The sequence below is a fragment of the Felis catus genome, chromosome F2 (assembly GCF_018350175.1).
Source record: "Felis catus isolate Fca126 chromosome F2, F.catus_Fca126_mat1.0, whole genome shotgun sequence".
Classification (NCBI taxonomy): domain Eukaryota; kingdom Metazoa; phylum Chordata; class Mammalia; order Carnivora; family Felidae; genus Felis; species Felis catus.
Genome location: NC_058385.1, coordinates 53,492,082 through 53,509,068, shown reverse-complemented (window position 1 = coordinate 53,509,068; position 16,987 = coordinate 53,492,082). Strand labels below are relative to the sequence as shown.

The 16,987-nt window shown below is 33.5% G+C and overlaps 1 protein-coding gene across 25 annotated transcripts in view; it reads right to left on the bottom strand.

Moving 5' to 3' along the window:
- EMC2 (ER membrane protein complex subunit 2) overlaps positions 1–16,987 on the bottom strand; it is a 565,050-nt gene that overhangs the window by 527,169 nt on the left and 20,894 nt on the right. For all 25 annotated transcript variants that reach the window (XM_011291431.3, XM_011291432.3, XR_006592742.1 and 22 more), the window contains exons 6-9: positions 8,261–8,346; positions 8,051–8,110; positions 2,369–2,450; positions 1,452–1,562 (exon numbers count right to left, since the gene is read on the bottom strand). In XM_011291431.3, coding sequence (XP_011289733.1) covers positions 1,452–1,562; positions 2,369–2,450; positions 8,051–8,110; positions 8,261–8,346 — 339 coding nt within the window. The remainder of the gene's footprint in view (positions 1–1,451; positions 1,563–2,368; positions 2,451–8,050; positions 8,111–8,260; positions 8,347–16,987) is intronic.

Genomic DNA, 16,987 nt, shown 5'->3' with positions numbered 1-16,987 from the left:
CTAGGATCCATGAAAGAATATGTACACCCCCAAAATTATATGCTTACTTTTAAGTATTTATATACACATTTCTTGGGAGAAGATCTTTTATATTATGCTTAAATATGTCTTAATCTTACAAGGCTCTGTCCATGCTATTAAAAACAAATTAAGCCTTTCTTTCATACTTAGCCTGTGTTATAGGCTCTTTCCCTCTATCACCTCCTCTATCAATCAGGAATTTATATGCCAAAATCTTATATTTATACCTTTATGTCTTTCATGTCACCTTTTTTGGTATGAATTTCAGCAAACAGAGCAATTAAAAGAAGGCCTCTGGACTCAACTGCTTGAGCTGATATCCCAGTTCAATCACTCAGTAGGTCTGTAACTATCCTTCCACAAATTAATTAGATCTCTCTGCATCTTAGTTTCACTTTGTGTGAAACGGTGGTAATAACAGTATCTTCTCAAAAAGGTGATGTGAAGATTTAATGATTTAAATTTTAAAAAGAGCTCAAAAAAATGCTGAGCACATAAAGTGTTATGTGTAAACTATTAATAATCTATTGTTATATATATGTTTATTAGTATTTCATTTATTTGGTAAAAAGAGTCACCGTTACTATATTGTATGTCCAAGCCACTACAATTGGCACTGGTAGATCCAAAAAAAATTTCTTGAAATTCCTCTGAACTGTTTTCTAATTATATTTTGTCATTCTTTTCCTGAAAATTATTTCATTTATGTTTCTTCCTGCCTCTATCTCTGCAATGAATTCTCTTTCACTAAGCCTTAACAAGACATTCATCCAAAAGTCCATGAAAAGACCAGGATAAATTAAAATTTCAAAGAACTAGCTTATTAAAAAAAAAAAGTTTTCTGATTGTAGAGAGAGGGGCTCATTTTATGTATATTTTAAAGCTCAGCAAATTCTTCCTCTATTTCCCATAGCCCTTGTTAATTGACTTTTCTAAGCTTGTCATCTGGCATACATAAACCATAGAAATATTTAATTACATGCCTCCCACAATTTCCAAGCTCTTCTTCTGTACCATATAAGAAGTTTATATTTGACAATAGAGATTTTATTTTCTAATGTCTGTTACTCCATAATTTAAAAATATGTCATAAAATTTAAGGTAAGAAAAACAAAAATGATGGACATAAACCCAAGAATATCAAAACAATTAAGATATATACAATATGGTTTTGTATCTGTTACTATTTAATAAGGGCAGACTAAAATTCTGATAAAAGATTTTTTAAAATAAAATGTCAAATATCTAGGATATATTAACTTTCAAAAATAAAACTGCCTTACAACCTATTGCTCATATTTAACTAGAGGGGAAAAAATATGCTATCAACAAAACACAAAAAACAAGACAGAAATGAATGGATGGGATAGACTTAATGGGTTTAAATGACAGAATTCAGAAAATAACATTAAACATGCACCTCTACTCACCATGTAAAGCCCAAACAAAGCTCTCATATTTCTGTTGTTCAGTTTCAATGCCTGTGCAAAATACTTTCGTGAAAGTTCGAGGTTTTCAAGTCCACCTTGAGTATATTTAACCTGTTAAAAATTGCAAAGTGCTGAAATCTGTTTATTTTACTACTTTGAAATACAGCATGTTTCATCATACCACAGGCATGAGTAACTAAAACAGATATTCTGTAAACAAATGCAAGATGTTAAAAGAATTCATCTTAAAGTTGTTAAAGTTAATCTAAATTTTAAAACATAACCTCCCCTGAAAAGCCTATTCTATGAACATTAAGATCAGAGTAGTTTTTAAAACAAAATGCTGTCGTTAAAAAAGCCAACGTAATTTCTATTTCAACTGCCTTGCAAATGCCTCACAACTTTATATTTTCTATCACTAGCATTCTAAATCTACATGTAAACACTGAGTCATCCTTTTCTAGCCACCTTGACATTTCTTAATAATAAAATCCTTCCGACATAGCATTCAACTGTGTACCATTATTCTTACTAGTGAGATAAATACTTGCTACTTCCAAAACTACTGATCTTAATATGAATTTCCTAGAATATGGAGTTAAAAATCATAATTGTTATAAATGTCTCAGAAGCCATTAAATGGTGACAGCTGTGACATCATCGTTCATAATTAGGAAATAAAATAGTATATAATAAAAAAAAATTTCACTGTTTGAAATGCTTTTATTTTTAAAGTCATATTCCTATTATAGTGTTAAAAATTTAAAACTTTTCCTCATACAGTTAATTTTCATCAGATGTGTTAAATATTTATATACTTGCCTCATACTAAATAGGACATATTTATAGTTCTAAAATAATACGTAACACCCACAAAAATAAAATCATATACAACTGTTGTTTCTGAAAACACTTACTTCAGCATACTGCTGACAGTATAAGTGGTTGTGTGGATTAGTCATCATTAGCTCTTCTAAGCAAAAGGCTGCCTTAGCATAGCTGAAAAATGAGGAGTAATCAGTTTTAAAAGTCAGAAATACCATCGTAGCTAAAATAACTTAAAAATAATTAAAAATAACTTAAAACAATGATTGAAAATAACTTTAAAACAATTTTAGTGATGTTAGACATTTTATTCCCAAAATTTAAATAGCTTTACTAATAAAATACTTGTTATGCTGAATTCATAAATACAAATAACAAACGCTTAAATCCTAAAGCAGCTTATAAACAATCAGTAGATACCACCTTCTTAAAACTGGGTCACCATTATGACATCCAAACGTTATTCACAACACAGACTTCACGACCTTGGACTGGGCTACATATAAAATAACATCAAGTCCATTGATCACTGAATTAAATATTCAAATAGCTAAAGTGTAATGAGGAACATTTTATTAAATACTATCTATTCACAAAAATCCTTATTGATACATACTTACTAATATATTCTATTACAAAGACTTTTTATTACTTGTTTGTCAAATACAAAATTATAATGAAGTTACATATTTTTAAACCCATGAAAAATAGATGAAGTTAGTGGTTTTGATACGCACTCTACTATTATTTCATCATGTGGTAAAGGGACCAGCATCTTGCTAAAAACCTGAGGAGAGAACCGCTACAAAGGGTTCTGGAAAAATAGTTTTACACCACATGACTGTAATTCCCCTTAATGTATTTTATATGTTTAAAGTGATGTGCATCCTCAGCATTTATAGGAAATCCTAAAGAACACAGGTGTTACAAGATTTATTCCCAGTGAAAAGGTGGTAATAGTACCTAACAGAAAAAGGCATCTCCAGTTATTTTTGGTATTTGTCACCAATGTACAAAGCTACCTATCTTTACACTAAGTCTGATATACTGTTCAAAATATACATGCTGCAGTTTCACATATATGTAAGTGACTAATAACAGCTACCTTTTATTACATGCTCTTTATGTATCATGCACTTCTCCAGGTATGTTATATGTATTAACTCATTTAATCCTCCCCAAACCCTAGGAAGGAGGAAATTATTATCATTTTATAGTTGAGAAGGCACAGAGATGCAAACTGAAACCTAGGCTGTGCCACTCCAGACAGCCTACTCTTAACCACTATGCTTACTGTATCTATGCACTACACACAATGAAAAACCATGGTAATGATGGTAGTGATGAAGATGTCAATGATAACATAAAAACAGGTACAACAATCAAACCCAAAGTGCCTCAGAAACCAAAAGCACCCTATAGATGACCTAAATATCACAGCGTTTTAGATTTATGTATACATACTATCATCAAGGATCCTACAGCTGTTTAGTCCTTTTCATTTGTATATCCAAAAGGCAGCACTGGTTCTTGACATGTGATAGGTATATAATAAATCACTAAACAAATAACTGAATAAATATCTAGAACAAAAGTATTATGACTACCTATCTAATATCATTCTATGAGAGATGAGGAAAGTTTACCTTAAACACTCAACTTTACCAAAAAGACAGTTCCCTTCTAAATGTGTTCCTTTTATCAAGATGATGCAAAAATTCATATTAATGCTAAGAATAAATGTTCTTACAGATTTAAATAGGCTGAGCACAACTCTCATTCTGGTTCTTATACATCACAGAGTAAGATAAAATAGGCAGGTAGGAGTTTCTACTGAAAACTGAATGCCAAGGTATTTTTCTCAAAATTATTTAGTATCACAAAGAAGAGGGTACCTTCCCCCTGTTTTACAAAGTATAAAATCATACTAATTTGGTGGATAAAGTATAAACTTAGAGCTTAGTATAAAATTTGGTGGATAAAGTATAAACTTAGAGCTGAAAGAAGCAAAAGACAGTCTAATACAGTTTTCACAGCAGCAGTTCACTCAAGAGTATTAAACCATATGGAAAGTAACTTGAGTGACTATTTCCTCAATTCTCCCAAGAATGGTACCTAGCCAATTTCATTCCAAATGCATAAAAAAGATAATTCATTACATACAATAACTCAATGGTTAGAGAATTAAAATTATTTGAATCTATTTAAAATAACTCCTAATAGTATGTCAGTGACTAAATAAAGTTTTCCAAGTTCTTCCGTTCCTCACAAAAGCATTTATATAGATCATATTTATCCCTGCATCGCTTTATCAACTTTATGATTTTTCCTTATGGGATATTGATAATTCCATCTGTTACCGAATTTTATAGTTAAGGCTGGACCTACATATAGTCACAATTATAATTAGTTTATATTACTAACTGCTTCTTGCTGATATAACATCTAGTTCTGACTATAAATCAAGGGGAAAAAATCAGGTATCTTTGTTCAAAATACATATTTTCCTTTATAATTTGTATTGGTGGTGCTAATATATACATTTTAACTAATTTTTTATATTTAGAACAAGTAAAATGTCTCAATATGGTCAACTGGTGTGATATATACCACTACAATCACTAAACAGGAACTATAATCAGAAATTTATAAATCAAATTTATAAATAAGCAAAATTAAATGTAACTTTTTAAAGATATAAAAACACACATGGCAGAATTCCATATCCTCTTTAACCTCTCTAACACAATGAATAGGCTTATATGAACATTCTATTTTGGAAATTTATTTGGAGTACAAACTCTAGATCTAGAGTAGCAATGCTGCCTGTGACCTATTCTACTTAAAAGAGCTTATAACTACTACTCCTAGGCAGAAAGAATGCCAAAATGATAAATATATCTAGCAACTCCTAATTTGCTACATTTTGCCACTATCCCCACAAAACTGTAGAGACATTCTACAGAAGTTTCCTCTTCTACCAAAAATAAACAAACAACAACAACAAACCTAACTACCACAGCAACTTGCGCAAACAGGTTAAATGAATTAAATGAACAGATTCTGATTTTCATATAGTTTCAAAAAATCTGGAGATATTTCCACTCACCCTAAACCTGAATATTCCCTCTGTGTTCAATTAAAAAAACTAAATGGTCATTTTGTAAATAACTAGCTTTAAGACCAGAAAGAGTTCTGTGACACAAGATAAAAAGGTAGGCTGAACAACTGAAAAATCCCAAGAAATCAAAAAACACAAAGACAGAATAAGTACCTAAAATGTAATTTCTTCTCAGGGGAAATGATAATTTTCTGTCTTTGTATTTCTTGATTTCTTGGGATTGTTCAGTTCATTTCTCTTAAGTGTATGTATATTCAACTCTATCTCAATGAAGTCTTTAGATTCAAAGAAAAACTGAATGTGGCTATTACAAGGTGAAGCTAATAATAATAATGATAAACTTAATTATGGGTTAAAAATAGAGTATGATCTATTTTAGAACTAAATACAGAAATATAAGAAATACATACAAAAAAGTAACACCAAGAAAGAAAACAGAAAACCGAGGTGATACATTTATGTAGCTCTTAGAGGACATGAAAGCAATCAAAATTGAAATACATATAAAAATATGAAATTTTTGTAAGTTAAAAGAATCAATGTTAAAAAGATACATATCAAACAAGGATATACTTTTGACAGGACAAAGGTTCATATCATTTATATAGTATACATGTTGCCAAAGTGAGCACTCACATCATTTGTATAAAAAGCTATTAAAAATTTATAATAAGTTTTAACCAATTTCCACTTCACAAAATTTATGAAGACTAAAAAGAATGATAGCAGCCAGTGTTAAGGGGACACTAATAATTTCTGATGTGAGAGTAAATTTCTAGTGAACAACATTTACCAAAACCACTAAAAATGAGCATATAATCATGTAATTTTACTTCTAAGAATTAAGACCAGGAAACAAAATAATTAGCATAGCATTACAGCAAAAATGAAAAAACAAAAACAAAAGACCAAGCTTTCCATTCCCGTAGGAAACTGGTAAAGAATACTAGAGCACATTAATAAGATGGAATAATAGAAAGCTACTAAAATATTTATTGTGATAAGGAATGTATGTCAAAACATAACAAAGTAAAAAGAATAAGCTATAAAAGATAATTCTATTTTAGGTTTCTGTTTCAAAAGGTAGAAAGGAAAAAAATCAAATATAAATTGTAGATAAGTTAAGAGGATGATCCAATTAGGATTTTGGTCTCTGTCTTTACTCTTTGTTGCATTTTCCAAACTTTCTTCATTAGATATTTAATTTAAAAAAAATGCCTTGATTAATATGAAGTGTTTTTAAATGCCTTTAATCTCAAGATCTTCAAAAGACGCTAAAATATTTGAAATAACTGTCATCTGTTTTAAGGACAAAATAAAATGAATGTTAATGTTGTACTGCACTCCAAATATTCAGCTTCATGTTAAACTATATACTGTACACTTTATAAAGGTTGACTTTAAAACTATGAAAAATGGAACACCTGAAATTAATATAGCACTGTATGTTAAATACATGGGAATAAAAATAAAAATAAATTTTGAAAAAAAGCTATGAAAAGTGGAAACATCACCATTTAAACCAAAATGTACTGTATCACTCTCACATACATAAGAAAATCTTGAGTATTTTTACATATGTGATCATAGAATCATACATACATCTATATGCACATAATTCAGGACATAATTCTCCAAAGGAAACAAAAAGAATCTGACAGCTAGAACACAGCTGAGAGAAGAGAACTGAAGAATGGTTCCCAGAATACAATAGACACTCATTAAATGACAGCTATTACTTTTATTTTAGCTTCCAGTTTTACATGCAGATAACTACCTTAATTCTCCATTTCACATCACACACATATCCCTGGGTAAAGGCAAGAGGTAGGTGCCTTAATTCTATTTTATTTCCTGTTTCAATTATTTATAGTATGAGACTGAGGTTAACTATTCATACACAGTAAAAATATGTGCATGAGAATCTGAGGCTATTCTCTCAGAAAGAAGAAAAGAAACAATGTGATATACTTCAGATTTAGAAGAACTAAGGGAAAAAAGAAAAAAAATCCTGCCTGTAGATAGAGGTTGGCGTTAATGCTGCAATATTAGAAAACTTGCACTAAGACTAGGCTAATCCTCTCACACTGGGATTTCCTCCTGTCACTGCATCAATAAAAAAAGCTAACAAAAACATTAAATATCCAATAAGTAAGTTCCTACAGCATTCAACATTCTTGATTATTCTTGGTCTTTTACCCAGGCAACAGAATGCTTCTAACTCTGGAAGAGTTGATTCTCTTAATACTAAGGCTAATAAATGCATACAATTGACAGAATTTTTAAACAGCAGGGTGTATAATACTCTTTGTATATAAGAACAATTTAGACTCTAAAAATTCACAATTTTGAATCAGTAAAAATAGCCTTAGTTCAGCGAAAGCAGATCTTTTTAATTCCAAAGAATCCATCTATATTTGAAAGAAAAACTTATTTCTCAAACAAATAACTTAGCAAAACGCAAATGACTTAATTAAAGCAATTCACATATTACAACCAACAAATTGTTGATTAGTTAGGTTTCATTTATTTATTTTGTTCATTTAAAATGACACGACTCATAACTTCTCACCAATCCTTCAGAAACCACTACATCCTCTGAACTTCTATAATAGTGATAAAAACTACACTCCTAACAAAATTTATAACTTACTCATGTTCATTGATATAAAGTTCTGCAAGTTCATGCCAGGCTTCTTGGTCTCCAACAAATCTGGTGAGAGGAAAGGGAAAGAAAATATGTGTGTAGATATTCTGTAAATGAACAGCATGGAGGCAAAAAGGAAAATCAAATGCAAATTCCATTTTAATTAAAAAAGATTTATCAGAATAACAAAACACAATCCTCTTGTAAGACACTCACTGTTCCAGATACTCATTCAGTTCCCGAATGGCCTCCACATTTTTCCCCTGGGCTTTTCGAATGGCAATCTTACGCTTTCTTGCAGCCTATGGGTTGACATTAATAAAGGATTAGGCCCTCATGATTCCCTGGGTTTTTGTAAAGAAGGTAATTTGACTGTGCAAATTATTATCTCAATGCCAGTGAAATTCCATTGTAGAAATACTGCTTACTGGGAGTTTATAAACATACCCCATGACATCCCACTGGGGAATTCAAACATTCCTCTAACAATCACATATGCTTTACTTTTGATGTACACAATGTATGCATCATTTCATTCAAATAAATAACCATCCAGATTCTGATAATTACAAGCCAGCAGGGAATCCTAATCTTTACCCAGCCTAAACTCCTTTACCCTGTCTCATTCATAAGATTTGTATGTTAAGAGATAGAGGGATAGTGGAGATTAGAAAAAAAAAATCTCACCATGGTCACTTGAATGTCATTATAAAATACAGCTCCCAATAACTTTTTTCAGTTTTAAGGAAAAAACCTACCTGTAAGTCTTTCAAAAGAATAGCACAGAACTTGAAAAAAATATTTTATAATACACAAAACTTTAAACTTGCATTTTAAAGTTTTTTAAACAATAAATATAAGTATCAGTGCCATTTATGCATTCATCAAATATGCACTAAACATCTATCGTTTGACAGGCACTGTGCAAGATAATGAAAATATGGGGAAAAAAGAATAGATAATTCATTACAGGAGCAATGAAAAAAAGACACATCAAATAAAAAAGACAATGATAGAGATATCTAGGGTGTTGTGGCAACATGGAGGATATCCTAACACAGGCTGTGGCAGAGTGGAGGAGGTGTAAGGGCAGGAAGCAAAGAGGTTCCCAGATGGGATACCTGTACTGAAACAGAAAGAGCAAGTAGACATTAAAAAAGCAAAAGAGGAAACTGTGTGGAGGACAAAGCACAGATGAAGGAACACAGAAACAAAGGCACAGAAGACACCAACAGTATGTGTAATCAGACAGCAACATTGTGTATAATCCAGACTATCTATCTGAGGGGGGAGTTAATAGGGACTGGAGGGCACTATATAAAATATTAAATTTATATCTCTTCCATCTCTATTTAATTCAATGCATATAGCTAAACAATAAAACAAACCAAAACTATGGCCAAGTTTAGGAATTATGAACATGATTGCGATTGTTTTATACAATACATACTCTATAAAAATGCAGACAAGGGAAGTAAAATGAATGGGACCTCTTTAGACTAGTAGAGCTACCTTTCATAGGTGAAAAAGGTGGAGGTTTTGCTCGAAAGAAGTGAAAGTAAAAAAAAAAAATCAGAGAAAATTAAGAGATTTCCAATAAATAAGACCATGAGTGATATTTGTAATAACAATGATAAAAAACATGTTGGTAAGAAAAAATGAAATGTGTTAAAATGTATATCCTTGATTATTAAGCTCATGCTGAAGGCTTAATACAATACCTGCCATATGGCAGGTATTCAAATATTTTTGGAATAATTTCACTATGTACAATAATGAACGTGCTATAATAAATGTACCATTTAAAAGGCCTCAAGAATTCAGAAAGAAAAGTAAGAGAAAAGCTCTAAATGTAACTCAATCTTAAATACTTGAGGAAGAATATTAGACTTCAAATGAGAGCCTTCTTCCAAGTTCTTCTGAAAACAGGTGATGGATAACTTAACACATAACTAAGAAACAAATTTCTTTTGGATATATCATATCTAATGCCACCAATCCAACATCATTTGAAGCATATTTTAACTGTTTATTCCTTTCATGTATCATGATACTACTTCCTCTACAGACAATATGGTAGAACAGAGTTCATGTTTTAAAATAAAAAAGATAAGAAATAAATACCAACTCTTGGCACTTACCAGCTTTCTAACCAAAGGCAAAATACTTAACCTTCCCAAATGTGCATAATACCCCAATCTCCAAGTACCAATGTAAAGCAACTAACACAGTACACAGTATATAATGGTATTGAATAAATAGTATCTTCCTTCCTTTCTCCTTTATTCTATGCTTAACGTTATGTTAAGCATAATACAATTCTACCTATGAGATCTTTAAAAGCCCAGAACAGGTTGCTTCATTTGATACTAATATCTTGTCCAATCTTTATAGGATTTGCACCAGTTGAGATATTACAAAGATGTAATGAAATTTGTTGAAAATATTAGATTCAAATGTGACATATCAGACAAAAGGTCTAAGTATGAACATGAATAACAATGAATACTTCCATGGTAAGAAGTATGGTATGAACATTGTAATGGATACCATTATATACAATATAAGTTTCATGAAGAAGGGTATACTAAAAACACCCATCTAACTTTAATTCTTTTTCTTGGTGATTTAACAGCAGAACCATCTCTCTACTGTTGAATATACACTGATATTTTTAGGTCAGCAGCATGCTGCAAAATATAGTTTGTAAAGCACTGCTGTAAGGTTTCAAAGATAATTCATGTTTAAAATGCCTTTTAAAAAACACACCTTTTATAAATGATGGAAAACAGATTTAAACAACTTAAATGCATCGGAAGAGACAGAATTAAGAGTAGAATCGGAAATTTCTGATTCCCATTCTAGAACCTTCTAGACTTCCTGAAAGAATCTGAAATATTACAGGTTAAATAACTTACTATTATTTTGAATTATGTGTATTTGTAGTAGGTGAAATGTCATAATTTTATAACAATGTAAAACAAACAGAATTCAGTATTAACTTTGTAACTGAAAGTTTTAAATATAAGGCTTTAATTAATCAATTTGGGAAAAGTGCCCAAAAATCTCTACTATATAAGCAATATATTGATTGATCATGTAAAACCTAAGATATAGCATTTTATTTCCTAATAGTATAAAGTCTAAAACAAACTTTTAAGTGGTAACACTTCAACTAAGGCAAGGACAATCTTCCTAATTAAACTATGTATGACAGCTAAAGAAATACCTATGTGGCAACAACTGTCATATAGGCAATGATATATTATTAAGTTATATACTATGCAACAGTCTTTTCCATGTTATTTCTCCTAAAAGAAAAATAATACCACATGCTAGCATAAGAACCAATCTTTTTTTATCATGATAATTTTAAGTGAGCATTAAGCAGGGATTTCATTTCTGGCCAAGATGGGAGTAACAGGGATCAGATTTACCCTCCTGCCTGAACCAATCAAAGAACTAGACTATATACATGAAACAATCACTTTTAAGGCATAGGACAAGAGGCACGTGATCCCTGAGCGGCTGGAAACAAATGAGGTGAGCCCTATTTTTATTGTCCTGGCTTGCTACCTTGAGGGAGTTTCATGGAATGAATCCTGTGCAGGAAGAGAAAACAGGTTGAGTTCAGTAGACTGTGAGTTCAGGAAAAGGAGCTGAGTATCAGGAAGATCAAAGGCTAGAGCTTATAGACATAGTACTAGAGAAAAAAGAAACAGAATAAGAACTCTAGATTCCCCTTGAATCTGAAGGGTTTTCCTGGAGTATTCAGCCTTGTACTGATCAGTGCATGTGAGTGAAAACACTACCCAAGCCAAGGAAAGAATCACCAGAAAGGCTTAAGGGGAAGTGTCTTGAGCTCACACAGGGATGGGAATAGTGCTTATTCCCACCAACCAGACTAGAAAATGCCATGATTCCTGTGGCAATGGACAGAGTGCCCAGAAGGATGTAATGAGGTATCATTAGCCCTATATACATTGCTCTGAACCTCTCTAACAAAGACCCAAAAGGACCAAATTGCTTCCAAGTAACTTGTATACCACAAGAAAGCTCAAGATTATATTACAGGAATACAAAAATGGAAAGGAGTAAAAACTTTTGAAGATGATAGTTTTGTTCACAATCTTGATTGTGTGATGGCTTCACAGGTATATCTAAGTGTCAAAACTTACCAAATTGCACACCTTAGTTAAATGTGTCCAGTCTATTCTACATCAATTGAATGTCAAAACAGTTTTAAAATAGCATTAATTGGACTAAAAGTTAAGTCAAGTCTTGAATATTTATCAATTTCCATTTATTTCTTTTTTATACTTTCTTTCCTAAAAGTATGCCAATGTTCTGAATTTTTCTAAATGTCTTGTTTGGAAAAAGCTTTGCAAATGTCAGTTTGAGTCTCAGAAATGAAAACTGTTCGGGGCACTTGCATGACTCAGTCGGCTGAGCCTTTGGCTCAGGTCACAATCTCATGGTTTGTGAGTTCAAGACCCCTCATTGGGCTTGCTCCTGTCAGCCTATCAGCACAGAGCCTACTTCAAATCCTCTGTCCCCTTCTTTCTCTGCTCCTCCTCTGCTTACACTCTCTCTCAAAAAAGAAAAAAAATAAAAACAATATATATGTTAAAAAAAAAAAATGAAAACTGTTCCAGGGGTGCCTGGGTGGCTTGGTCAGTTAAGCGTCCGACTCTTGATTTCAGCTCAGGTCATAATCTCACAGTTTGTGAAATTGAGCCTGGCATCAGGCTCTGCATTGACAGTGCAGAGCCTGTCTGGGAGTCTCTCTCTCCTCTCTCTCTGCTCCTCTCCTGGCTCGCATGTTCTCTCTCTCTCTCTCTCTCTCTCTCAAAATAAATAAATAACCATTTTTTTAAAAAGTGAAAACTGTTCCACTTCACAAGTGATTTTAATAACAGCAGTTAGAAATTTCTATTATAAAATATTTCTATAATAAAATATAAAGTACTGATGACCACCAACAAATCTTCATCAAACTTACTACATGCTTTATGTAACACTACATACAAAGAGGCTAGCCAGCAATTCTTCCAGAAACACTTGTCATATCTTAAAAAAATAAGCTACAGTGGGGAAGAAATGCCACCTAGGAAAAGATTAAAGGATTAAGATCTACCAGCAAAATACAATCTAGACTCCCTTACTGCAGATGCTGGGACCTAGGAAGAAACAGACCACTGACCTACAGAAGGAAAGCAGAATTCTAGGTTCTTCCAAGGCTTATGCCCACTAACCTAAGAAATGTAACATTCTGAAAGCATCTTCTTCTTTGGCACAGAGGCAATTACATCTAATTCCAAAACAAAACTTCAAATATTTGATAAATCACACTACGCGGTTTACAATTCTAGGCAAAATCTGATCTTTCGGAAATATGAAATTAAATTAAAAAGGGAGTAATTACTATACCTCTTTTCTGAAAGGCATATAAGTTTGACAAGTATTCATTGAAGGCCTACCATATGCTAGGCATTAGTCCATGCAATGCACATAATGATTTCCCTCAACGAACTTTCAAAGGAAGAAAAGCCTACTTTTATTTTGAAAGCAAACAAACAAAAAAACTGGTGCTCAGGTAAGCCAAGGGATAAAAGCTCACAGTGAGCCTAATCCAATACTTGGCTTTGATAGGTATATTTGAGAGTTACCTTTCTAAAAACCATTCACATCTAAGTAATTTTATTTTTTTTTAAATTTTTTTTAACGTTTATTTATTTTTGAGACAGAGAGAGACAGAGCATGAACAGGGGAGGGTCAGAGAGAGAGAGGGAGACATAGAATCTGAAACAGGCTCCAGGTTCTGAGCTGTCAGGACAGAGCCCAACGCAGGGCTTGAACTCACGAACCGCAAGATCATGACCTGAGCCGAAGTCGGACACTTAACCGACTGAGTCACCCAGGTGCCCCAGTAATTTTAATTTTTTTGTACTCTCATTGCAAAATATTCTTTCATCCATTCCCTATCCTTTCCAGTTCTACTTGTCCTAGGTTTAGATCCCTATAATCTCTGACCTAAGACCGAGCAGCCTCCAAATTACAAATTATTTCATCTCATTGCATCTCCTTCAAACTATCTCCCATATTATTATTTTTCTATTATTTTAACGTTTATTTATTTTTGAGAGACAGAGAGACAGAGTATGAGTAGGGGAGGAGTAAAGAGAGAGGGAGACACAGAATCGGAAACAGGCTCCAGGCTCCAAGCTGTCAGCACAGAGTCCAATACAGGGCTCAAACTCACAAACCATGAGATCATGACCTGAGCTGAAGTTGGACACCGAACTGACTGAGCCACCCAGGCGTCCTTATCTCCCGTATTATTAACAAAGTTATTTCTAAAAATATCTGGTGGTATTTCCCTAATCAAAATTTGACTTCATTGTGCATTTTCTAAGAATAAAAATTAAGTTCTGGAATGTAACATACCAGGTTGTTCACAAATAAGGCCATCTTGCTGCATCTCCAGTCACTCTGTACAAAGAACCAATTCAGAGGTACAAAATATTGTTCCTCAGAACCCTAGTTTTTCTCAGAGGTCAATGAGTGCGGAAGAAAGAGGTTAACTAGGTAGAGCACAGTACCATGCCCTCTCTTCAATAAGAATAGAAATAAAATTTCATCTAAAAAAGGTATTAAAGGAGGAAGTTCAGAAAGAGAAGTACAAATGGCTTTTTAAGTATATGAAAAGATCCAACATCATTCATAATGCAAATTATAACAAGATAACATTTTTTACCAATTAGACTGGCAAAGGTTAAAAACCAAAAAGCTGATAGTGTATACCATGTGGGAGAATACAGGAGAAGCACTCTCATACACCAGAGAAATGAATAAGGATGCTAAAAAGCCTTTGTGGAAGGAAATTTGGCAACATCTATCAAACAATTTTTTTTTTTTTATTTTAGAGAGAGCACCCGTGCACACATAAGCAGGAAGGGGGAGGGAGGGAGAGAGAGGGAGAGAGAGGGAGGGAGGGAGAGAGAGAGAGAGAGAGAGAGAGAGAGAGAGAGAGAGCAGTTTCCATGCTCAGTGTAGAGCCTGACACGGGGCTCAATACCAGGACCATGGCATCCTGACCTGAGCCGAAATCAAGTCATTTGCTCAACCAACAGAGCCATCCAGGCACCCCTATCAAAGTTTAAAATGTATAGACCTCCAGACTTAGACTGCAGAGTAGGAATCCATCCTACAAATGGCATTCACTGCAACACTGTTCCTGGGAGAAAGATATCAGAATCAACCCAAGGGTTCATCAAACTGTTTTAATTTAACTTAAAACTGTTTTTCAAGACAGGGACTATACATCATACAACAAAATGCTATGTAGCTAATCAAAGGATGATGTAAAGGATGTGCTGATATATAGAATGATCTTTACACTGTGTTGTGAAGTAGAGTATGCCATAATTTGCATTTCAAATCACTCTATCAAAAGGGATACACTCATGCATACATGCATGTGTGTTCACAAGGAAAAAGTCTCTGGAAGAATACATTAGAAATGTTAACAATGTTTCCCTAAGTGAAGGAGGACTTGAGATCAGGGGTAAGAGGAAAGACTTAGTTTTCACCATATATTCTTTTGTATTGTTTGTAGTTTTAAACATGGGTAGGTTTTACATCTTCAAAAAAAATATTTAACAAATTTTAAAAAATAGATGGGAGAAAAATAAATTTTAGCACCCTCCCAGAAGAAAATGGAAAACTTCCTTTCTAATCACTTTTTTTTTTTCAACGTTTATTTATTTTTGGGAGAGAGACAGAGCATGAACGGGCGAGGGGCAGAGAGAGAGGGAGACACAGAATCGGAAACAGGCTCCAGGCTCCGAGCCATCAGCCCAGAGCCCGACGCGGGGCTCGAACTCACGGACTGCGAGATCGTGACCTGGCTGAAGTCAGACGCTTAACTGACTGCGCCACCCAGGCGCCCCCTAATCACTTTTTTCTTTCTTTCCTCGGTAAACTTTGTACTTTAACAGTGTGAAGGCTTCATTCATAAGATATGAGGACTTTCCCCAGCCCATCATCTTTGCTTCATTTCAACCACACTCATCCTTCAAAGCCTGCAAGGCTCAAAAAATCACCCAGCAAGTCACTAAAGAATACGAATTTAATAGTCTATTGTCAAAGTCCACAATCTGTTCATATCACTCTGCATCCCTAAGTGCAAAGTCAAGCGGGTGTCTAATTTGTTCTTCTATTCCCAGCACCAAGCATACTGCAGGCACTCAACAAATATTTTTTGAAAGATAAATTAATGCAGGGCTCTTGGGTGGCTCAGTTGGTTAAGCATCTGACTTCAACTCAGGTCATGATCTTGCAGTTCATGAGTTTGAGCCCCATGTTGGGCTAAGTGCTGACAGCTGAGAGGCTGGAGCCTGCTTCGGATTCTGTGTCTTCCTCTCTCTCTGCCCCTCCCCAGCTCATGCTCTCTCTGTCTGTCTGTCTCTCTCTCTCAAAAGTAAATAAACATTAAAAAAAAAAAAAGAAAGATTAATGAATGCATGTGAGAGGGAAGGAGAGCTCCTTAAAGCTTGACTGAACAAGCTAATTTCTATACTGGATATCTAGGAACAGAGGCACAAGACCAATGAAAGAGTCATATGATCACTTTTAGACAATGCAAAGAAGAACTACAGTGTAAAAGCTTGAATTATAACTATGGATGAGGATGAAACCAGATTTTCCCACCTTTAAGGTCATACATTAAAGCTGCTTTGAAAAAAGAAACTGTGAAGTCTTTTACACTGCCACTTAACTGTTTAATACAAATAAAGTCTTCCCGCACTAGACTTAATTAGTTCTAGGTCTTTCATGGTTTTGGTATCTCCCTCAGTGTCTACCACAGTGCTTTCTATGGATACATAAACAGAAACGGTCTTTATTCTTAGTAACACCAACATTCTGGTGGTTCATGACAGG